Below are 24,416 nucleotides of genomic sequence, written 5' to 3'. Positions count from 1 at the left end.
AGAGGAAGGTGTCAATTCGGATTGAAGGTCTGAGCGGTTTCTCCAAAAGCCATGCTTTCACACGATCTGGCTGCTGAGAGACCCCTTCCACCTGCAGGGGCCCAGCTCTGTTATGCTGATCCTTGTCTCCCACTGTTCCTAAGCTTCACCCCTCCTGGTTGGGCCACAGGGCTCTTGTCTGAGACCTTCTCCTACTCTGTTCCTGTGCCTAGCAAATAGGCAATGAGACCTCATGCCTCAGGGTGGCCTTTCCCTGGGCCCCTCGCTTGCCCAGTGCAAATACTTTTCAATCAAGGAAAGAGAAAGTGCCTCCCTCACTCGGGACTGAAGGGCTGGTAAGCAGACAGAGGTATCCCGGACAGTCCACGTGTCCACAGAGAACTCCAGCGGAGATGTCCCAGCCTTCCCTCCTTGGTAACATTTCCAAATATTATATCCTGCCCCAGGCAGCACAGCCCGCTTTCAGTGTAGGAAATGCATGGCCCTGGGACGCCAGCTGGAAGCAGTTCTCGAGAGCAGGGTCTCCCTCCCTACTTTGATCTGGCCCCAGACTCTGGTCTGCAAACCCCGTCCCCCAGAAGCGGCTCTCCCCGGCCCGCCAGCTCACGCCCAGTGCCGGCCCCCGACTCACTATGCAGCTGGAGAAGCCGATGCCCCCAAGGCGGGGACACACGTAGTGCCACACACCGATGCTGCCACGGCGGATCCTCTGGCCCACAGCCAGCTCTAAGAAGAAGAGCGGGATCCCGATGATGACCAGCAGCACGAGGTAGGGCACAAGGTATGCACCTGGGGAGGACAGGGGTGTGTCGGAGGGCATCCGGAGTAGGGCACCAGGCTGAGGGCAGACGGCCACGTCCTGCAGTCTTGCCCGCACCTCTGACCGTCCTCAAACTGCTCCAAGCCTTGTGCTCCTCCAGGAGGGGTCTGGCTCCCACATGTGACCCACCACCACACACTGCCTCCCCTGCCCCCCCCTTCTTCCCCTTGACTCCCCCGATCTGAAATTCTGGGGGAGGACTGCTCACAAGGTTAGATTCAGAGACAGACAGACAGACACCGTACCATCTCTTCAGAAATTCACAGGTCAAGTCCCCGGTCGCCTCCTGATGTCCTGGGAGGACACCTGTTCACACTCACTCCTGGCCCCAGAGGAGCAGCCCCAGATGGAGTGGGCTCTGCTCCCTCACCCCCCAGAGGCCCAGACCCCAGGCATGGTCTTGCCCGCCTCTGAAGCAGATGCTGATGCCACAGACCGGGCAGCTCCGGGGAGGCAGAGCCTGGAAGCTCTCCAGGAAGACAGGGTCTGACCAGCATCACCATGAATCTACAGCCAATTGGGAGGAATGAGACAGAGAAATTAACAGTTTGGAAATGCATAGCTGGGAGGATCGTCATGGAGAGACAGAATGGATCTTGATAAAGATTCCAGATGATAAATTAAGTTCACGGTCCCTGGCCTCCATGCAGACGCAGTCTCAATTCTAAGTGACAGGGCATTTAGCAGGAGAATTAAAATCATGTCTGGACACAGACGAGTGATCTCTGCGGAGAGCTGTGCCAGCAACCTAGTCTTGTTAGCAAAGCCATCAGACGGCCCCAGTCACCAGGGCTCCGGTGGCCACCCGGCACCCCCAGACCAAGCTAGGAGTATCCAGAAGACCCCCAGCCACCTGTCTGCCACTCTGCCCCCCAAAACAGGACATGCCACATGTAGCCAATCTGCTCACAACCCTAGAGGACCAGGCATTTCCCAGGCACTAGGCGTGGCACTTGGCAACAGCCCGGGGTTTACTACAGGTCTACCCTGGGCCAGGCATGAGCAGCAGGGGGATCTGGGGGTAAAAGAAAGCATAGCCCTATCCCAGTACAGTTCACAATCTGGGAGGCAGGAGCGGCAGGTTCCTGTGAGCAATGTGAGCACATGTGCACACACACACACACGCACACACGGACCAGTCCCGGAGGGCCAGCTGAGTTCTAGGCCTGCCAAGGGAGGGGTCAGAGTCCAACACAACTAATCAGCAAAGGCTTCCAGGGTGGTAACCCACCCAGCCTCACACGACAGCATCTAATTCATTTAACATACAACTATACGCGGTCACACATACACATAAGTTCCTCTTGTCACTAACAAGGAGGGCCATCCTGGCGCCCAAAGGAGAGGAGGCCTGAAGGACTCCTAGTTCTGTCTCCTGCTCTGGGGTTCGGGGAAATGCAAGAGGAGACTTGTGACATGCAGAAAAGTGAAGGGACGCGGCTCACTGGTTTTGTATTTCAGCCATATCCCCTCGGGGGCAGGGGGGCAAAATGTGCAGGGAGGTGGGTTTCGGGGTGTCCGAAGGGTAGGCTGGTGTCTTCTGTGAAGGCTTCTCTCCTCTCTCCCAAAGAACCAGGGAGAGTCTCCACATATGTGCTGTCCATAGAGCGGCTCTCAGCCAAGATTGGCCACGGGCATGCCGCCACCTGCCACTGGGGCCAGTGGCCCAAGTCGGTCGGGCCCAGGGCACGGACTTGGCGGCGGCTCTCCTCCGCACGCCACGGCCCAGTCATCCACAGTGCTCAGGGGCTGGGGTCTGGGTGAGGCTTTCTGGGTAGGCAGAGGTCCTTTTTCTTATCAACCCTTGTTGAAATCATTTGGAAATGCACCCTTTCCGCCTTTGAAAATACAATTTGGAGACGCAATGGGATTCCCTTGGCTATTTCAGTAACTTAGGGGAACTCTGAGTCCTCCCTCTCAACAGCTGGGAGCACTGCTCAGGGTGTCAGGCTCTAGGAAGCTGGGCTGTAGCAACTACGAGACCTCCTGGATCTCTGCAGTCTCCGACTTGGTCTATACTCTGGGTCTTGTTTCTGGCAAACACTGATGTTATTTCTGGGATTTGGAAGACCACCTGGGTCTCAGCCTGCTGAGATGCATACCAAGTAGGGGCTGACACAGCCCCTGGGGCTGGACCTCCTAAGCCCGAATCCTGGCTCTGCCGCTTACTAGCTGTGTGACTTTGGGCCAATTCCTTGATCTCTCTGTGCCACTTTTGGTCTTCTAAAAGAAGATGATAACATTCGGCAGAACCACATGAAACTGCTGATATGTGACCATCTTTGGCTCAGAAAAGCACGCATTCACAGGCTTCCATGCTCCCTTTTGAACGGGCCGGCGTGGGGGTATGGGGGGCTGTTGTGAGGATTATACAAGTTACTTCGTCTTAGTCAGCACTTAAAGAACAGAACGGTTGCCTCTTTGTCATAAAACTCAACAGAAAAAAAAAAAAAAAAGCCAATTAAGAGAACCAGATCAAAGGAAACTTCAGCATCAAGTGGAGCTAAGCAGAGTTCCAGAAGGCCCACCCAGATTTAAGCCAGGTTTGCCCGGCTTCCCCACAGCTCAAAACCACAGAGCTGCCTCTCTCCCAACCAAGAGTTTTCTCCTTCCTTTATCTGAAATGGGATCATTTGACTCCTTCCAGAAAGTGTTTGGGATGACTTACCCTAATACTCGTAGGCTATGGGAGCGTTAAAGGCAGAGATACGAAGGGATTCTAGGAATGAGACAGGTTGGAAGAGCACGAGCAGGAACGGGGAAGAGAGAGTTCAGAATCCAGAGCGCTAACAACTCTTCTGGGGGCTGTCTGAGGGGTCTAGGTCCAGGGCGATGGGCTGGTGACACCGTGAGCAAGAAAGCTTTGGCAAACTCACTGCTCTGGGAGTGTGTGTGGTGGGGAGAGGGACTCTGATTCAGTGCCCAGGGCCCAGGCAAAGGACAAGGTTAGAGGTTCCCGACTGGAGTCCCAGAGGTGACGTGTCCTCCGACGTCAGTGGATGCTTGTTGTCATCATCTCTCAGCACATAAGAAAACCACACACCCAGATTTGGGCTGATCTTGCAACCACTCTCAGTGACCTGAGTCTGGCCTCATCACCCAGACCAAAAGCTCTAACTGGCAGTTACTGATTGATTGACTGATCGATCGACTGATTGGGGCGGGGGCGGGGAAAGACCTTTCACAGCATGGAGAGCGTATGGTAAATGCTCTAGTGGAAAGATAAAAGCCTCTGGCCTCAGTTATATAGGCTCCAAGGGCCATTCTCACTTCCTGCCCTTCAACAGAGATTGGAAAGAAGGGGAAGCCTCCAGCCAGAGTTGGCCTCTGAGCCAGAGAAGGTGTGTTCTGGAGAGGAGGGAGTGTCCCTGAATGGGGCTGCATCTCTGGGAGAGGCTCCATGGCCAGAGCCCCAGGGAGCAGAGACAGAAGGAGTCAGGTGAAGTGCCTACAAAGCTGTGGCCAACCATCAGGCTGGCATGGGGCAGTCCCAGACCACGGGGACTAAGAGCCACAAGGGCTCTCTGCTGACTCAAGTCACTTTCCCAGATGTCCCAGCTTGTAAATTCATCGTCGTTAGCCTGCTAGGTTTTCCTCTTTATTTTCTGTTATTTTTCCCCTGGTTTCAAAACAAATTACTTTTAGAACAGTCCAGCCTGCCTCAGAGGGGCTGGGGATGATAATGCCCAGGGGCTGCGACCCGGATTTGACACCAGGGGCAAGATCCTCCAGGGGGATTAAAACACAAGGGGTTGTGTGAGGCCTCCTCCTCCTGGGAGGCAGCAGCAGGAGTACTCAGTTGCCAGGGCCAACCTGTCCAGCTTAGAATCCTTACTTTTTCACTAGCTGTGTGACCTTGAGCAAGTCATCTAACCTCTCTGTGCCTCAGTTTTGCAGTCCCTACCACGAGGATGATGACTCTTCCCTCACATAGAGTGTAGGGGGAATCAGTGGTTGAATTGTATGAAATTGGCATTTTGGTTGTTCCAAGACGCTCAAATACCAGTAATTTCATGCATTTTAGCCTAATATCCAATAAGTGCTGAAGCAGGGCCAGTAAGCATTTCGTTAGAATGGCCAACCGCTGCTCTTCACTATGCCTCAGATACAAGTTAGTTAAGCATTCCACACGTAAAGCCCACTGAATCCTCCCCACTGTGCCGTGAGGCAGGATCGAGTCTTACTCCCATTTTACAGATGAAGAACAGAGAGGCACAGAGAGATCAAGCAACTTGCACGGGGTCTCTGGGCTGGCCAGCTGCGTTGGGGTCTGCCCACGGGCCATCCCGGGCTGGAGAGCGTGTCCTTGCTGTCACCGCTCCCAGCAGCCTCTTGCTTGCTGTTAACCATTGGCTCTTTCTGGGGAGCCTTCCTCGAGAATCCCGAGCCCCACCCTCCAAGAGCCCCAGCTCTGCACCAGCACAGGGCTGCTCCTTTCCATGCCTTGGCCTGGCCCAGCTGTGGAATGCCGTCGGGGCAAGCGGGGCCGCCTCTTACCGCCTCCATTTTTCTGGCACAGGTAGGGGAACCTCCAGATGTTGCCCAGACCCACAGAGAACCCAATCTGGGCCAGGATGTACTGCAGCTTGCTGTTCCAGGCCGGCCGGTCCTCGGCCTCCAGCTCCTCATCTGCCGCCTTCTGCTTGCCACCGGCCTCGCCCGCCACGTTCAGGATGCTTTGCTTGTAGTCCACCGGCTCCTCGAGGGCCAGCAGGTCGGCCACCGACTCCGTGACATGTTCGTTGCTGTGCTCACGCTGTGTCACCTTGCTGTTCTTCGGCATGGGTGCCGCCTGGGCCACGCAGCCCTGCTCCGCCGCACTCAGAGAAGGTGACTCTCGGCTGCCGTCAGCTCCTTCTCATCCGGGGACCTAGGGGAGCGACCGGGTGAGCAGGAGAGGATTAGCTGACTGCAGCAAGAGAGGCAGGGTGCCCACATGGGCCCCAGTCCCCCAACACTCCGGGGCACACACTCAGAGGCCGGGCAGTGATTGGCCTGGAACACTGAGCTTGCCTTCCTCCCCCTCACAGGGTGCCCACCGAGGAGCTCAGAGTCTGCAGACTCAGTTTTCCCACAGGCCTTATGTGAGCAGCACTGAAAGGTACACCTAGGGGCACCCGGGTGGCTCATCAGTTAAGAGTCTGCCTTCAGCTCGGGCCATGATCCTGGGATTCTGGGATCAAGCCCCGTGTCTGGGTTCTTGCTTAGCAGGGAACCTGCTTCTCCCTCTCCCTCTCTCAATCCCCCTGCTTGTGCTCTGTCTGCCAAGTAAATAAAATCTTAAAAAAAAGAAAAAGGAAAGAAAGGTAAATCCACTAGGGGCAAAAGAAGCCAAACCATACACCAACCCTAAATAAAGGGCCCTCCATGACAGTACCCCCCCTTCCCATAACTGCATGTCCTAGAGTGTTCAAGAGGCCCCCACCGCCCTCCCCCTGCCCCAGGTGGCATAGGCTGGTGGCCAAGCCCTACCCCTCCTGAGCTCTACATAGCTCAACCACCCGGTGGGACCCAGGGAGGCTGGTATCTGCCATCTCTAGGGTCTTTCTATTCCAAATACGGTTCATGGGCCAGGAACATCATGGGGAGCTTGTTAGAAATGCGGACTCTCAGGATCACCCCCAGACTGACTGAGTCAGTCTCTGTATTTTTACAGAACTCTCTGGTGATTCAAAGGGACATTAATGCTTGCAAAAAAAAAAAAAAAAAAAGTTCGAGCTCCAACCGCAGGGACCCTGCACATCGGCCCCGGCATCCCCTGCAGTCCCCAGGCAGGAGCACTGACCAGGTTCTGCTAAGCATTCTGGCACGGCCGCCCTAGAGGCGTCTGCTGAGTGCCAACAAATGCTGGGTCATCGCTCAGCGCTGACACTATCTGAGGGCCACTGCAGCCAAGAGCCAGTTCTCCATCCTTCAGTGACAGCTTTACAGCAGATAATGTCTGCACGATGCAGGCGGGGGAGGCAAAACCCTCCCCAGCTCCTACCATTCCTCATCTGTCTTTCATGCTTTTCCTTAAAGAAATAAAGCACCAAGGAAATGAGTCCTTTGAAGGATATCAACATGCTGTGTTTCAATGCACCTCCTCGTCAAGGGGAGGTTGGAGGATTTAAAATTAAACATGCATACACCCGGCCTGCCATTGCCCTGCATCTTTCGAGGGATGTAAATTACCCAGTAATTCCTTAACGAAGGGAAGGAGTTGCCTCTGGAATCCGCGGTCCCGTCTGTTCTCATCTGTGCCGTCGGAACAGCACGGGGCAGCGGCACCACGAAACAGAAGCTTCACCCAGACTGCCTGGCCGACTGAGTAGAGACCCAGGCTTCAGGGGGACCTGACCAGCCAGATCCTGTTACATGTGTAGTGACGCTGGGAGACCCGAGGGACGGGGGCCGTCTACACCGGTCTGTGTGGTTCGCCAGCCCTCCCTGGGCCAGGCCGGGGACCACAGCAGCAGGTGACACCTCCCTGCTTTCCGCATCCAAGGGAGACCATGAGTCTTTAGTGACTACACCGCCACCGCCCCCCTTCCGTCAATCCCAGGAACAGTCAAGGTCTTGGGCTTTGAAGGGACTGAGACAGAACTTGTCTGCCTAAAAGACCTCAGAATTCACTATAAGAAATACAGCTCTCGGCTGGGACTCCTCTTCACATCCGGTCAGGCGAACATTCCACTGTGTCCCGGAGGGAGTGTGTGTTCCGTGGACCCTTCAGCCCTCAGCCTCCCCAGGCTGCCATGGGGCCCATGCCTCTTAAGGGAAGGGTGCCCTCAGAAGGCATGCAATGGGGAGGCCTGTGTTCTTGCCGGTGCTGCCAGGATGAGCCCCTCCCCCTTCCCTAGTCAGCAGGTCCCTCTCACCAGGGCAAATAGAGAAAACTTAAGGCCCATGCAAAGTCTGGCTGGCTGGCTATCCTAACTCCCCTACAGTTTAAACAAGAGTTTTAATTAAAAACTAGAACTGGGGGGACGCCTGGGTAGCTCAGTCGGTTAAGCATCTGCCTTTAACTCAGGTCTTGACCTTGGGGTCCTGGGATCAAGTCCCGAATCAGGCTTCCTACTCAGCAGGGAGCCTGCTTCTCCCTCTCCTTCTGTCTGCTGTTCCCCCTGCTTGTTCTCTCTCTCTCTCTTCACCCCCATCAAATAAATAAATAAATAAAATCTTAAAAAAAAAAAAATAAAAACTAGAACTGCAGAGAAGGGTTGGGGTCCCTCTGGAGATGGCAATCACTAGGGTCCCAGCTCAGAGCCTGACTGCAGGTACTGGGCCTGCAGTGGAATCTGATCAGGATGGATATGTAGTGCATTAAGTATGATTTACTGCCCATCATCCCACAACTGGAGAAAACCGAAGGGGATTCCCGCAAGTCCGCAGAATTTATCCTGCTGCTTGGCCAACTGGAGGACAAGCTTTCCCATAAATAGCCGAGAATGGCAGCTCTGGTCACCAACAAAGAAAAGGCTGCAGGGGGGGGGGGGGGGGTGCGAGTCTCATTAAAGCTAGGAGGACTCAAGGACAAAATCAGCACATTCTGGTAAAGCCAGGGAAGGCTGGCCACAGCAGCATCACAGAAACCATAGGAATCAGCTCAGCCAAAGCCTCTTCTTCCCAAGATGTGAGTGAGCATCCTGCATCACAGGAGGGGGGCCCAGGGGCCTCCTGGGCCATCAGGCTCACAGGACAAAAAGTGCTGGTGCAAATTTGCAAGCAGAGCCCCTGGGCTGGGCGACAATCCTGACTGGAACGTTCTGTGCCCAGAAACACGCTCAGTGACAACCGAGTCTGACACATAGAATATTAAAGCTCGAGGGGCCCTAGCAATATTCTCATTTTCTATATGAGGCCCCACAGATGAAGTGACTTGCCCAAAGCCACTGGATCAGACTCCGCATGGGGGCGGTGGGAAACAGGAAGAAGATGGAGGTGGTGAGGACGGCGGCTTTGCAATCAGCGGGCCCAAGTTGGAGAGTTCCCATTTCATTCATTCATTCTCTCCCCTGACACCCATTTACTGAGTTCCTTCTCTGTGACGGGCTCTGTTCTAGGTGCCTGGGATGCAGCAGCAAACAAAATAAGCAAAGTATGTCCTCCCGTGGAGTTTATATTTCTCATGGAAGGGCCAGATACTAAAGAAAGAAACGTACCATGGCCCACGGGGTACAAGATACAAAGAAATAACATGGTCGGGGGCGGTGTCGCAAGCTGGAGGGCCGCCATTTTATGGTCTGGAAAAGCATCCCTGAGGAGGGGATGTTTGAGCAGAGGCGCTCAGGAAATGTGTGCCAGGTGAGCAAGCAAACGGATGAAATGGGAGCACTCAACCCCTGGCCTGTCTCCAAGCCCCTGCCTTCCACCACAGCAGCCAACTATCAGGACTTCAGTGCGCTGAGAGGGGTGGGCAGCCATTTCACCTTAACAATGCGGCTGACAGTCCTCTTGGGGGCGAAAAGGGTCTACGACATGACGACAGCTCCCCCTCCGAGGGAGGGCTCCCATGGGGACTCGGTGGGCGGATACATCCAAAGTGCCCAGTCCCGGCACCAGGAAGGAACCTGCTACTGGGAAGCCTTGCATTGTTTGCCTTAATTCACTTAAAAATATGCAAGCCCTCCCTATTTCTATTTGGTCACAGAAATGCCATTGCTCCTCAGGAAAAGCCAGAGTGAGTTTGCAGAGGAAGAGGGATGAGGGTGGAGAGAAGCATTTTCCACCCACACCATCTCAGAAAGGTCCGAGCTCTGTCAGCAGGGATGGGTGCTCCCCCCCTCTGCCGGAGGCTGCTGAGGCAGCACCCTACAAAGCCCAGCCCACCCCCCTCAGGGACCCGGGGCCACAGGGAAGCAGGTAAACGCCACGCAGCACTGGGTCTTGGGTCTAAAGATCAGCAATGTTATTACAAATATAAACGTGGCCTCATCTTAATGTTTAGCAATATTAGTAGTGGAGGGACAGCTCCTAGTTGTGCTCATTTGAAACCACTTACAAACAGTTTTTACTCAGTCTACTGGCACGGTCTGGGGAGGGGACACTGCTCAGAAGCCAGAATGCACGGGGTCAAACCCCAGCTAGTGCTCTCCGGCTGCCTGGCCTGAGATCCGTTTCCTTGGCGGTCAAAGGAGGATAACGGTGCCTGCCTTCCAGTGTTGTGGGGAACGGCAGTTAGGTGGGTCTCAGAATGGCACCCAGCAAGGGCTCACAATTGTCACCTCTTCTTGACACCTCATTGGATACATGGCCAGCCCGGGGAGTGAGCAGGGGTAGTCACGCTCCAGGGCAGGACAGCACCTGGCTCACACCACGTGGCTGTCAGCACCCACGTCTGCTCGCTCCTGCGTTGCCTCCATGTTTTAAAGATGATGGGGCACCAGTGACTTGGGGCAACCCTACCTTCCTACTCCCTCCAGCTCCCTGGGAGTCCCTGGGCTTGGGAAAGGTCAGCTTTCAGAACAGGCCATGGGAATCCACCATGTACCCAGTCAACAACCCTGGGACAAGCAAGATCAGAGAAGGACCCAGAAGCGGCAGATTTCTCTCTGCCCCTGACTTTACAGGCCATGGAGCCAGCCATGATCCAGGTATCAGGAAGCCAGCTAGGTGCTGGTCCCAACCAACCACCAGCCAACTGTGCAAGCTGGCCCCATTGCCCTGACCTCTCTAGGCCTCGGTTTCCCCATGTGTAAAATGGGTTGGTCTGCACGATCTCTGAGGCCCTTTTCAGCCCTGCCTATATCCAGGGTGTGTCCCTCCTGCACATGGATGTGAGCGAGGTGTGATCTGCCTCGGGCACTTGACAGGGCAGGTCCTTCCACCTGTCTCACCCACTCTGTTGGTGGAGAGTTCGCTGGGCTGTTGCGGGGACGCTCTGACGGCTGGCCCAGCCAAACTCGAATCATGGCCCTAGAGGAGTTGGGACGGGCCGGATGTCAGATAACAGAGTTCCGGGGTGCGCTCTGAGAGGAATGCCTCGGTTACCTAAAGCATAATGCCGGGGGGCTCGAGAACAGAAAACGCCTGGCTGACAGATCCGTCACTTAGCAACAGAGGCTAAGCTTCCAGCTCAGCAGAACACGTGAGAGAAGCAGCCTGGAGGGAGTGAACTGCGAAATCTTCTTAAAAAGGAAAAAATAAATAAATAAATAAATAATAATAATAATAATAATAATAATAATGTGACGAGGAGGCAAGCAGGTAAAAATACCCCGGGGCCAGAGGGCCAATAGGTCCCCAACTACTTTTCAAGCGCGGCTCTCAGTCATCCCCTCCCAGGTGACGGGCGACCGCCCACCTGCTTCAGGGCCAGCCCTTCTGCTCCAGGCAGCCAGAGCTGGGGGCCTTCTGGAACAGAGCATCCAGTCAGCCGCCTGAACATCCGCCTCCTGGGGTCAGCGTCTCTCTTGTTCAGGAGGGTTGGACCAGGTAACTCAGGGGACGGACTCGAGGGAATCACTTATTTTCCCAGCCAGACTCCTCCCAGGGTCTGTGTGGTGGGGTCACCTTCGTCGGGAAAACAGGGAGCCAAGGTGAAGACAGACACCCCCCACCAGGGCCCCACTTCCCTGAGCCCCATGGGGCACACCTTGCTCAGCAACCCCCCCCCAGGGTCTCCTGGGGACAGTAGTGCACATTCTTAAATGCAAACCTTTATAGTGGAGAGCTGAGAAGAGCCCCCAGGAGGGGAGGCCAGGGGAAGAACACCCAGCTGCCTCGGCCATAAAGGCAGGGTCCAACTCAAGGCTCATATGTGGTGGGCAGGAAGCCAGGTCATGGTCCTGCTCTCTGGACAACTCCACAGCTTCCTGATTTCCCTGTGACAAGCAGTTGTGGCTCAAACACCTCTACTAATTACCTCAGAGCCTCTGGGCTTCAACTGAGCCCAGAACAGATCAGACTGTTATCAGAGACACAAATTGTCCTACAAATTATTTTTAATTGTTTTATCGAAACTTCTGGTAGTCACCTGGGGGCAAATTGCTCCTGACAGGCCCTGGGGGGTCTCGATGGCTGCTCTCCTTGGGTTTTCTCATCCAGCTCCATTCTTGACCTCTCCCTGCCCCCCCCCCCTCCTTCCCAAGGGCACAGAGCCCTGTTAGCTTGTCTGAGCCCACCCTCACTCCCACCTCTTGTGCTCTAGTTCAGACTCTTCCTCAGTCAGATGCCTGCAGCAGGCTCACTTTCCTGTAGGCCTTCGGGGCAGCTTCCTGAAATTCCATGTCACCCACTCCCACTGCGTCCTGGAGAGAGCCCGCTGCCCTTGCCAGACACATTTGCGGCTCCTCCCCCGGGGCCCCTTCACCCCCCAGCCTCCGCTGGCACTTCTTCTCCAAAACCTCTCTGCATAAAACCTTCCCTGGTCTCTGCCTATGGAAGCTTCCAGCCTTCGAAGGTGCATCTCAAGGTCCACTGCATCGCCTCTGTGACATGTTCTGTGATGCTCTAAGTGAGAATTAACGCTCCTTTCTTTCCCCTTCTCAGCATACAACTTGGAATACTCTTCCATGCTTTTCCCATAGCTACCTGTGTGCACCCCTGATTCCTCCTCTGAACAGAAAGCTCCCTGAAGGCAGGAACCAAGGTGTACCCAGCTTTGCGTCCACCCGCCAGTGTCCCTAGCCCAGCCCAGCCTAGCCCAGCCCAGGCCTGCCACACACGGAATGGAACAAGGTCCCTACAAATGTTTGGGCTCCCTGCCTTCCCATCCTCCAAGGGCAGCCTGCTTCCCTGTTCAAATGCTAACCACTGCCTTCACCTTGAAAGAGAGGCAGGGGGGAAATGCTAATAATGCACTTGACCGAGAGATATGTTTAAACTTGCTAGGTGTCTGCCTGTCCCAGCTAGGGTGACTAATCGGGTGCAGCCCTGCAGCCCATGGGGGGAGGACCCCAGGACTGGGAAGCCAGTCCTCTGTTCTGCAATCATCTGTAAAATAGGAAACAGTGCTTACCTACCAACTGCATCTGGTTACCACATGGTTAGAGCGAGAAAGCGAAAGAAAAGTTTATCGATGAGGCAAATAAACAGAATGGTAATGTCCAACTCCGTTTCGGAGATTTGTCGGGTTGGTGTTTTGGTCTCTCACCTGTATTTCAAAGAATACCATTTTTGGTTCTGCAAAACCAAACCTTCGTGTATTACTATTTTACGTGCTCAATAAATATGACATGAAGGAAGCGAATGAGTGGACTCATGAACGGGTGCATTTTGAAGTCCCCAAATTTTCCAGAGTCTGATAGAGTTTCCCAGCTCCAAAATTTTCCTATTTTCCGATGCAATATTCTGATCTCAAGAAGACATGATGTCCCCAAAGGCGCCCCAAGGAGCAATTTATTTTTTATAAGGTTTTTATTTATTTATTTCACTCACTCACACACACACACACACACACACACACACACACACAGAGGGAGAGAGAGAGAAAGCGTGAGCTGGGGGAGGGGGGCTTAGGTAAAGGGACAAGCAGAGTCCCCGCTGAGCAGGGAGACCTGCAGGGAGACAACTTTGGGGCTTAAACCCACAACCCTGAGGTCCCAACCTGAGCTGAAACCAAGAGCTGGGCACCCAGGCACTCCCCCAAGCCGGCGTTTTAAAGCAAAGGTGAACTAAGAAGCCCAGCCAGCATTCACAGACATTTTTTGTCTTATAAAGGATCCACTCTTTGTGCCTCACTTTCTCCACGTCGTAGACAGGGTCCATTTTCACCTCAGAGAAATATACCCTAGAGGGGCACTGTCTTGGCCCAGAGCATTCCACAAGGCTGGTGGGACCATTCCGAACAACAGCTCAGGCAAAGGAGCCAGTAGAATCTTCCTCGGCCGGTCTCACCTTCCTGTTGCATTTGCGGAGTGTGTTCTCTGCAGCTGGTATTTTGTTTTCTTAGTCAAGAAGGAAGGGAAGCAGGAAAAGGGGCAGATGGTCCAGAGGGGGAGGAACTGGCACTGGAAGAAGTGGGCGGGGCTAGCGCAAACAAAATCTTCTGGTTCAGCTTTACCATTTCACGTGAGGGGGAAAGGCATGCCCGTGGGTGTGTAAGCAACAGCAGCCCCGTGGCCACCCCACAGATGTATTAACCTTGTGCCAGACTCTGGGTGCTAAGGGAACTTCTGAAGGCAGGGAGTGGTGTAGTGATAAACAATAACCACAACACACAGGGGACCCTTCTTGAGGGCTGGCTCTCTAGCAGCCCCTGTGTGCATCAGCCATCGTCTCCTGCCCATTACGGGATGAGGTTGGTCCCACAATTATTTCCATTCTACAGATGAAGAAGTAGAGGTTTGAAGGGATTGGTTACCTAATTTCACTGAACTTAAGACCCTTTGATGCTGGCACTCTCTTGAACTTACCAGGGAGGGTCAATGGAAGTTTTCCACCCAATCACCACCCCTACCCAATCAATAGCCATTTTGAGATACAACTGATTGTGCATGGTGTCCTGAATTGACGAGGTGACAACGTACAGAAAAACGCATCTTGGACCTGATGAGGTAAGGCAATGGGTTCCTAGACACAGCTCAAAATCTGGGGGCCCTGGGTCCACACCAGCGTAGTCTGACTCTGGGGTCTGGCTCTATACCTCAACACAAGCCCAGAAAGATGGGCTTCCGAGCAAGGGCACCCTGGTTGAAAGTCCTGCTCTCCTTACTAGGTATGAGTCTTCAGGAAACTGCATAACCTTTGTAGTCTTGGCTTCCAGATCTGAAAAGATGGAGAAGACGGCCCCAATCTCACAGAGGCGTCAGGAGGATAAAAAGATAACACAGGCACCAGCCGCCCCTTCATGTCTGGGGAGACGCGGGGGAGATGGGCTTGACCCAAGTCTAGAGGCAAGCTGCCCACGGTCTGGCAAAGCAGAGTGTGACAAGCATGTGGGTCCCTGATGATGGGGGGGCGGGCGCTGCTGGGAGACACAGGTGCTGGCGCTCCAACTGATGTGCTGCTTTCTTTACTTTCTTCATCCAATATTTACTGAACACTAAGTGCCAGGGCCTGTTCGAGCACAGCAGAGAACAGAGTAAACGGTGTCCCTCCCTCATGAGGTTTATATTCTTGTGCAAAATGACAAATAAAAATCAGACAAATATATAATCAATATTGTGTATACAGACACATATCTATAGTATACATAAAGATCGCACAAAAATATGTAATAGTGAATGTGAGGGGATGGAGTGAGACAGGGATGCTACGACATATAGGGGGAATAGGTGGGCACATTCTCATAAAGACCCGATAGAGGGAGAGAATGAGCCATGTGAGTAGCCTGAGAAATCATTCAGGGCAGAGAAAATAGGGAAGTGCAAAGGCCCTGAGGCAGCCTGCTTGGTGAATATAAGGACCAGAAAGAAGAGCCTGAGCCTAGAGCATCCTAAGCAAGGGAAGAATGGGAAGTGCTGACAGGAGGATAGCTAGACTCCAGAGAAGACTTGCAAAGCATGGAAAGGCCTGGGTTTCGTTTCAAGGCTAGCAGGGAGTTGTTTTAAGTGTCTGAGCAGGGGAGTGATGTGACTCAACTGTTTTTAAGGAGATGACTACAGGACAAGTGAAAAAACAGGGAGGACAGGTGAGAGGGGATGGTGACCCAAGCCTGGGTGATGAGTGAGGTTTAAGTTTTAGAGAGAGAAGGAAAAGGAGGGCCCCAAGCTGTTGCAGAGCATATCAGGTCCCAGACAGGCAGAAGACTCATGAGACTGTCCCAATTGGAAAAAGACACAATTTTTAAAAATCAGATGTGAAAATTAAAAGTTCAGGAGCAATGAGTAAAAACCTCACTACCTTCTTTCCTCATTCACAGGAGGCTCATGGTGGTAACAGATGGATCCTCACAGTATCTGTCCAAATTCTCTGACCTGGATTTTCTTAAAGCCACTATTTTGTCTTGTTTCAGAGAGAGACAGAGGGAACCAAGGGGGTCCAATTACCTGAGTTACCCACCAGACTGCTGAAGTGCACTTGAAGGAATAGAGATCAGAAACCCTTAATTACCGTCCCAACATGATGTCTCTTTCCTGGGAATGAGAAGGGTTGTGTCTCTTTGCTCACCAGCCCAAGTGCAGCTTTGTGGAAGGGGTAGCCAGAAAAGTGCTCCTACTGGGAACAGGTCATAGGACAGCTGAGATCACAGCAAAGAGAGGAAGCATTTTTTTAAAAAAGATTTATTTATTTGAGAGAGAGAGAGAGAAGGAGAGTGCACAAGTGGGAGGAGGGGCAGAGAATCCACAAGCAGACTCCCCGCTGAGCATGGGGCTCAATCCCATGACCCTGAGATCATGACCTGAACCGAAATCAAGAGGTGGCCACTCAGTGGCCCAAGCTAGATGCCCCAGGAGCAAGTATTTTTGAAGACCTACTGTGCTTACATACATAATTTATCCCCAAAAAAACCTGGGATAAAAAATGTAATTCTCATTTACAAAGAAGCCAAGGCTAAGGGAAGATAACAGGTTCAAGATTAGCCTGTCATGAAGTGTCAGAGTGGGGATTCAAAACTCTGTAGCCCATTTCCTTTCTGATATATTGGTGCTTTCCAATCTTCTGTATGTCATAATACACAAAGAAAAGAATGCTGGTTGGGACACTGGGGCTACTCTAAAACATGAATGCATCACTGTTTCCGGGCCACGAGCTACCCGTATGTGGCACCGGTGAGGAAGTTCTTGCACGGGGCCCGGCTGCGTTGCACAATGACACACCTGAATCTCACTCAGCACGTCAACAGTGAGGCGAGTCCTTCTACCATCGTTTCTCCCTGCGGTTAGGAGTTTCTTCATTTGGCTAGGTCCTTCCCTAAAGCCAATGGCATAATGAGAGTTGGGGAACTGGTCAAGGAGATTCCTTCCAGCTGCTCTAAAGAAGTCCCCAAATCACTAGCCAGCGGGGCATCTCTGTGGTGTGCCAGGACCGTGGACAGCGCCCACCCGGCCATTCTGGGAGCTAATTGTGGGTTGCGGCTGCCCTCCTTCCCTTAGACCCACCCCTAGGGAAGAGAAGGTCCACATCCTCACTGAATACCCACCTGGCAGCACCTGATGGAGGCACTCCAGCAGGTGACTGGTCTCATTCCTCGAAAGAGAGCTTTAACAAACGGCACTCCTGGCCTGGAGTGGGATTTAAAACCACAGGAGCCGGGAATCTTATAATTAAAGAGAAAAATGCAAGCAGCAGAATTTGGGGGTGTGGACCAATGAATTATTTTTGTGAGTAAAAGAATAGGTCGCAAATTAGTGGTGCACAGAATCCAGGGAAAATTCTAATTAACCCAGTAATTAGAAACGATGGAGTACAGTGAGAGGCAACTTGTTATCTCCAAATGAACCATGAGTAGCCCTGGAAGATAGAGAGGCAGCTCGGTGGGACAAACGCAGGAGATGAGATGAGCCCAGAGCCCAGGAGCTGGGCATTATTTTCTCCTGCCTATGCCTTCACTCCACAAGAGGCCCCAGCCAGATAGGGCTTTAAGTCTCAATACCCAGGTTGGAGACTCAGGCTACTCAGGACTCACCTGACCCAGAATTATTCTCCAACAAAATATACCCAGTCACGAACATGAGAATAATGTAGTACAGCAATCCATCTTTGCATTTGAGCTTAGGTTCTCACCTGTAAATCTTCTGAACACCGTGAATATCTAGTGTTTTTTTTTTTTAATAACTAGTTTTAGCCATGATTGAACCACATTTTAATTTAAATAATTACTCATGGAGGTGGGAGAGGGGGAATTTTCAAAGCACTGTATCTGCACAAAATGGCTGCTTGTGCAGCAAGGGCTTCTGGGAGAACTCTTCATGTCCTCTGGGGGTGGGGTGGAGAAGCAATAATGCTTACACTCCAGTTTTCCACCCTCACCTACAGGAACTTCCCCAAGATCAATGGTGGCTTGCAGGTACAAGGCAGGATAGGACAAACGGGCCTATTCTCCCAGGGCTGATGATTTCTCAGAGAGCGAAGAGATGAAGAGGCAGGAAGAATCAGAAGCCACATTTCCCAGAGCAGCCAAGGACTCCAGGGCAATGCCCCAGGGGTGAGGACAGTGGGCTCTCCATGGGACAAGACTAGGAAGCAAGCAGCATCCCTCTGAGCAGCCCATGCCAGCAGCTGCCATAAATAACCTTGGAGTGTTAACAGTTTCGCTCTGGGGTCTGGGGCCTGACCAGAAATCCCTCCAAGTCCCTGGCACATGCTCTCCAGCAGAGAAATCTGACACACCAGAGCTCCCAGCAGCAACACGGCCGCCTTGATTCTGCGGAGGCAGACATCCTCCGGGTACCATCCAGCCTGCCGGGACTCTTCCCTCGCTGCTTTCAGCACCAACCCCTGACTTGGATAAACTTTAAGGAATGAGGTCAGGAGTGGTAGAGATCGGGAAGAAAAAGACCAACAGGACAGTAAAGCATGACAATGGAGCCTGGGATCTTTGGCTGGATTCCAACCCACCAGACACGACAGACCAGATTTCCCAAACCGTGGAAGTTTACGTATGTTCATTCTCTACCAAATTCCCACTGGTGGAGGCTCATTTTCTGCTTCCTTGGGGCACTGGCTTAAAGAACCGGACCCACAGGCTTAGAACACCTTGTTTGGATAAATGCTCAGGTAGCCAGCAAATATTTATTAAGAGCATACCGTGAAGATATCATCTAAGTGGTTCGGGGCATAAAGTCTGGATCCTGCTGTACCTGATCAGATTGCCAGATTGCTGCTCACTATCAGTGTGACCTTGGACAAATTATTTCACCTCTCTGAACATCAAGTCCCATATCTGTAAAGTACAGAGAGCACTATCCATCTCCTGTGGTTGTAGCGAAGATTAAATGAGATGGTATATGAATAAAGCACTTAGCATAACACTGAAGCCTTCGGTAAAAACCTGGGCGACACTGTTGTGTGCCAAGCATGGCGTGGGTTGCTGGAACCTAGAATGGCAGTCACCTGCCCTAAAAGCACGCCAAGCTGGCCTTTCCCCACAGGTCACTAACCTGCCCATCTAGGTTAGCGCACTAATACAGATCCACCAGTAGTCTTGTGCTTCTGACCTCTGGTAGTCTGGGACACAAGGTGGGGGAGGATGATGGAAAAGGACTTTGTTGGGGCTGACTTACAGAGTCTTTTCCCAGCCTGGGTGCTCCAGATGTTTTGCTGTGAGAACGCCTTGCAGCCCAGCCCAGGAGCAAGCCATAACTCAAATCTGCTTCCAGGAAGAAAGCTCAAATCCATCTTTCCTTTAAACTATTCTGCTGCTTATCTTAGCAACCTTAAAGGGACTGGTGATGAATTGTCCTGCTGCAGCTAACTTAGACAGGAAAGGAGCATGAGGGGAGGGAAGGTACACAGGCAGAGGGACCCTGCTTGTCAAGAATGCCCTCATCTCAGAAATTTGCTGCCAGATCCAGTGGGAAGGGCATACCTCCAGGGTGTGTGTGCCTCGTGCACACACACGCACACACACACACACACACACACACTGCCAGTAGTAGACTGGAGTCCCCTGGGCCTCTTGCTACACGGGGGATCCCCTTACTGCCTTTACTTTTGAGGCACACACTTCTTAGCTACACCAAGTCTAGAGACATTACAGAAAGAGAGAGTGAGGGGCCAGGATCCCTCGGGAAAGGCAGGAGAATAACACAGTCTCCTCTCCAGAATGGTTGTCATGCAGCTTCCAACTCCATGGTGGACAGGACAGGTGGGGGTGGGGGGAGGAGGGCAAGATCTTATCCAAGGGCAGGGGCCCTTGGAGTCCACCCAGCTAAATGCCACAACTTGAGAGCAGGCCACAGTTACCCACGATCCTAAGGAGTAAAGGTCCGTGCAGGAGTCTCGCCCCGGAGCTGTTGCAGACAGCCGAGCACACTCACCAGACCCAGCACAGCTCTTCCCGCCACCCCCCGCCCTGTAATCCTGCTCTTACTCAGGGTGTCCTGGGGAGACCCAAAGGTTGGGAAGAGGTCAGTTTAAAGCTGAATTACGGGTCCTTCTCAACCACGTGAGAAGCCTTGACACTTTCATTGGTCTCCACACCCCTTCTCACACCAAGGCACAAGGGCAGGGAAAGAAAGAACCACCACTGTTTAAGGACCATAAAGACAAGTGTGGGGAATCAACATTTCACGAGCATCTGCCAGGTGTCCAGCAAGGGGCTCCAAATAAGCCTGAGAAAAGGCACTATAGGCATCCCCATTTTATAACTGAGGAAATCAAGGCTCTGGAGGTAAAGTGACTTGTCCAAGGTCACCCCATGCCGGCATGTGGCAGAGCACAGGGCCCATTTCTGTCCACAATCACAGAGCCTCCCACGGAGCCTCTGCTCCAACCCACCACCCAATCCCTGCTTGCCTTGCCCGTGGGGCCAGAGCTCTAGGACCCCTGCCCAGGAGCCAGACAGCCCGAGCTCTGCTTAGCTCACCCTGAGGACTTGCCCACCTCTGTGACCCCAAAACCCTGGGAGCTCTGGGGTTTTTTGCTTACAAGTCCGGATAAAGAACTCCATTCAACTCATAAATAGCTGACACACAATTCTGTGTGTGACTCAGGCCAAATGAACTGACTCCAATCAGCACCGGTGGGCACGATTTGCCTCCTGCACTGAGTCACTCGGGCCAAGCTGCAAGGATTTGCTGAAACTCACCACCTACTTAGCTGCAGCTGCTTCGTTGGAGAAAAGGCCAGCACAGGAGCCAAAACCTCTGATGGTTCCACTGGATGGGCCACAGCCAAGGACAGTCAGGTGTGACCTCAAAGCCCTTCCTGCTTGGGTGATGGGTCTACCTCACTGGACTGTGGGACAATGTAGGCACAGCACGAAATTCAAGAATCCTTTGCTGTTAACCTCAACACACTCTGACCTTGCTCTCTAGGCATCCATCAGAATGTCCAGCACCATCTAACAGGCTCCAACTCAAGTTTTGGTTGAATATTTGGGGAACCATTACAGGATTTTCTTAGCTCCTGGAAGTTCCTATTAACAAGGACAGCCCCCTCACAAGCATCGTTTTTTCTGTATACCGCTGCCCTGTCTCACCAACCCAACCTTCCTGTCTCACTCTCACAGCTGAATTGCACCCCCACTAAGGCAGCTCTGGTTAGAAATTTCCTAATTCCTAAAGGTTTTCCCAAAGAAGGAAAGAGGAATGGGATTTAAAAAAAAAAAAAAAATTTTTTTTTAACTCAACTTGATAGCAACTGGGTCCTATAAAGGTGAGTGACCTCAGGATTTCCTAACACTTAAAGTCCGAGAGGGCTGTTTGGGCTTTAAAAGATAGCACTGGGCTACCTTCCTCAGCGGCCGCGCCCCTAGGGGAACTGCCCTCCCCAGACTACAGCGAGCACAGTTTGGGAGCACGATGCGCACAGGTATAAACGTGGCAGAGGCCTCTCCCGAGACAGTCCTCCAGACCCGCACCCCGCGCACGTCCCCCATGTCCGCCATTCGGTTGCCAGACGCGCTTCCCTCGAGGGAAGATGGGCTCCCCGCTAGCTCCGAATTGAGCGCGGTCCAGCCCCAGACTGGGAATTAAATATTCATCTCGGGCGTAAGCTCTCTGCTTCTCTGGCCAATGTTACTGTCAAGGTCACGGGCCTGAAGCCCAGCGGCTGGGGCTGGGGTCTCCAGCCGCGCAGGAGCCTCCTCGCGGGAACTGCGCCCTGGGCGCGCAGCTCCGGGCGGCCACACCGGCCGGGTCTCCAACCTGGTCCTCCGCGGGGCGCTTGCCTCTGCACCTCTGCCCGGTTACCCCCGGAGTTCTTGGGCCCTCCTGAGCCCGGGAAGCTAGAGCCGGTTGGCCAACCCGTGAGCGCGGAGGTGCGCGAGCCCCGGGGCTCCGTCTCCAGGCAACAGCGGCTGGAGCGGCGGGAGGAGCCCGGGGCCCGCTCAGGGCCGGGCGGGTACCTGGCGGCGCCTCCTCGCGCCTCTGTCTTTAGGCCTTCCTGGCTGGGGCGGGGCCGGAACAGCTAAAGTTGCGGTGGCTGGCGCGGTAAACCCGGGCGGGGCGCGGCCGGCGACTCACCTGTCCGGCGTGGGCAGTCGCGCGGACTCGGCCCCTGCACTCCGGCCGAGTAGCTACGGTCCCAGACGGGTGGCGGGCGCACCGCCCCTCCCACGGGCAGCCCGAGTCTGGCGGCGGCGGGCACCGGCCGGGTCTGGGAGGGGACCTGGAGTCGCGCGTCCGCGCACGCGACTCTGCTCGCTCCCTCCCTCCCTCGCCGCCGGTCCCGGCCCAGATCCCGCCCGCTGCGCGCTCGAGCCTCTAGAGAGCAGCGCTGGGACCCAGGTCCCGCGATGGAGACGGCGCGTGCGGCTGCGGTCGCCGGCGCCGAGTGCCGCCCTCCCTGTGCCCTGGCCGCGCCGGCTCTGCGGAGCGGAACGGAGCTGGGCGGAGCGCGGCGCGCACTGTTCCCTCGCTTTCCGAAAGGCCACCCTGGCGGCGGGGCGCCGTGACGCAGGCTTGACTCACGCGCGGGCCCGCGTCAGTGCGAGGCTCTGGGGCCGCAAGCGAGGCTCTGATGGCCGACGATGCAGGCTGAGGGGGTGGGCCAGGAGAGGGAGAGGGGCTAACCTGGGACCAGCCTCTTGTGGCGCCAGCCCAAGGGACCCAGACCCTAGGACAGCATTACCAGGGCTTCTGTCCTCAGAGAGGAATGGGGCCCCGATGGCCAAGGGCCTGCGGAGTCCTGGGCCTTATTTCTTCACCTTTTAAGGAGCAGCTCTTTGGCCTTCCTTTGTGAACTCAGCTCCAGCCAAAGTGCATACTCCCCTGTAGCCACTTCCCCCTCCCTGCCTTCCTTCGCTCATTCTTCCCCTGCTTGGAATTCCTTTTCCACTCCACCGTTCTTCTGTCCTACCATCCTCAAGACCGTTTCCCCTGCGGTTCAACTTCAATATAGTACTTTTCTGCTGAGCTTCTCCTGTATGCCACGGGGTTGAGAAGATCACAGAACTGTTGGGGGAACCTCTGGGACAGGCAGAGGGGGGTTACCTAGAGAGCCACAATATCAGGCCGAAAGACTGGGGAACCCTATAACATGGGGAAAATAGGGGACGATGAAGGGAAAGGAAAATTCGGACTGGGCTCTGGGCAGGCCTTGAGGAAGGAAGTGGGATCCTAGCCTCAAAGGGTGGACAGGACTTCAACAGACAGAAAAGGAGAAGGTTGGCCCTTGAGGGGAGAGCATGACAAGGAAAAAGATATCAGAGAGTGGAGAAGGTGTGCAGCAGAGGTGACTGACTGCCCAAGTTGGAGGAGTGGGGTAACAGGAGTGAAGTTAGGGAGGGGGAGCCATCATTCCCAGCCTTGGAGGGCTGGTTGTGTGGAGAGAGTCTGGGATGAATTCTCTGTGCTCTAAGGGATCTTGGCATTAGAGACAGTGTTTGGGGAAGGGAGAGGCAGGGGGAGGTGGAGGCTGATTCTCAGTTGTCCTACTGACAGGCAAGAGGGCCACTGTCACAAACTCTGAAGGTTCTGAGATTTTTACCCTTGGATTCTAAAGAGTGAATCTGCCACTGTTTCATGGAAGCTGGCAGAAGACATGAGACTCCATGGCCAGAGACAAAGGACTTCATTACCTGTAGTGCAGCAAGAAGCAGGAGCTTCCCTTGCAAGTCAGTTTCCCTTGCTTTCCAAGTTCCTTGGGAAGGGCTAGGTCCCTGTGATCCTGCATACCCTGAGGAATTCTAAGTTTAGAAGCCCCAGTGCTTTATAATGGGATGCAAGCAAACCTGCCAGCATTTGCCCTGGAGAGAGACAGTGTTATCTTAGACAGCAAACAAGCCCATCTTCCACTGAGGGAGAGTGTCTCCTGAAGCTGTTCACTATGCAAATACCCTCGAAAAGATAGTCTGAAGCAAACAGCCCTCAGTGCCTCTGCCCACAAGGCCTGCAGAAATGTGAAACTCCCATGGAGATTTATCTCCCAAAAGACATCTATCCTTTCACTCAACAGCTACTGAGTGCTAGCTAGCGTTTGCCTGGTGCTATTCTAGGCCCTGAGGACACAGCAGAGAACAGGACAGGCGATGATCCCTATCCTCGTGGTGCTGACATGCAAGGAGACTCAACCAATAACACAGAGTGGGGTGAAGAGGCACGGCAGGAAGTAGCAAGTGATCCAGGAGACGTGCCAGAGGTGAACCAACAGAATGGGACACTGGACCTGGTGGGGGATGGTGAGGAAGGGCGGGATCAGAGTTAGGTGGTTTTGGGGCAAGGGAACTCATTGCAGTAATGGTGTGCTGATCGGGAAGGATAGGACTTTGGACCTTGCAGACCTGTTTTCTCTCATCCCAACTGCCACTTCCTAGAGACCTTGAGCAAGTGATATCGCATTCTGATCCTCAGTTTCCACATCTGTACAATGAATAATACATCCCCCATAAGGCTGTTATGATGATCAGATGAGATGATTTTTAAAAATATCTGGTATTACGTCTGATATATATGCTTAAAAAATGACTGTTATTAGTGGTATCATTAGATGATTTATTATTATTAACCAGGATAGGGAATTTCAAAAGAGGAACAGATTTGAGGAGCAGTAGGGAAGAAGGTGATGAGATCATGGATCTAGGACATATTGAAAATAAAATGTCCGTGGGCTATCAAAAGGATAACCC

At 53.5% G+C, this 24,416-nt stretch overlaps 1 protein-coding gene across 1 annotated transcript in view; it reads right to left on the bottom strand.

Annotated features, from left to right (window-relative positions):
• Window positions 1-22,209, bottom strand: part of SLC6A17 (solute carrier family 6 member 17) — a 49,226-nt gene extending 27,017 nt beyond the window's left edge. Inside the window, exons 1-3 of the mRNA XM_059375677.1 lie at window positions 21,814-22,209; window positions 5,318-5,690; window positions 632-789 (exon numbers count right to left, since the gene is read on the bottom strand). Of these exons, the coding sequence (XP_059231660.1) occupies window positions 632-789; window positions 5,318-5,603 (444 nt within the window). The 5' untranslated portion in view covers window positions 5,604-5,690; window positions 21,814-22,209. The remainder of the gene's footprint in view (window positions 1-631; window positions 790-5,317; window positions 5,691-21,813) is intronic.
• Between the last annotated feature and the right edge of the window lie 2,207 nt (window positions 22,210-24,416).

This window comes from Mustela nigripes, chromosome 14, assembly GCF_022355385.1.
Source record: "Mustela nigripes isolate SB6536 chromosome 14, MUSNIG.SB6536, whole genome shotgun sequence".
NCBI lineage: Eukaryota > Metazoa > Chordata > Mammalia > Carnivora > Mustelidae > Mustela > Mustela nigripes.
This window is presented reverse-complemented; position numbering and strand designations above follow the sequence as displayed.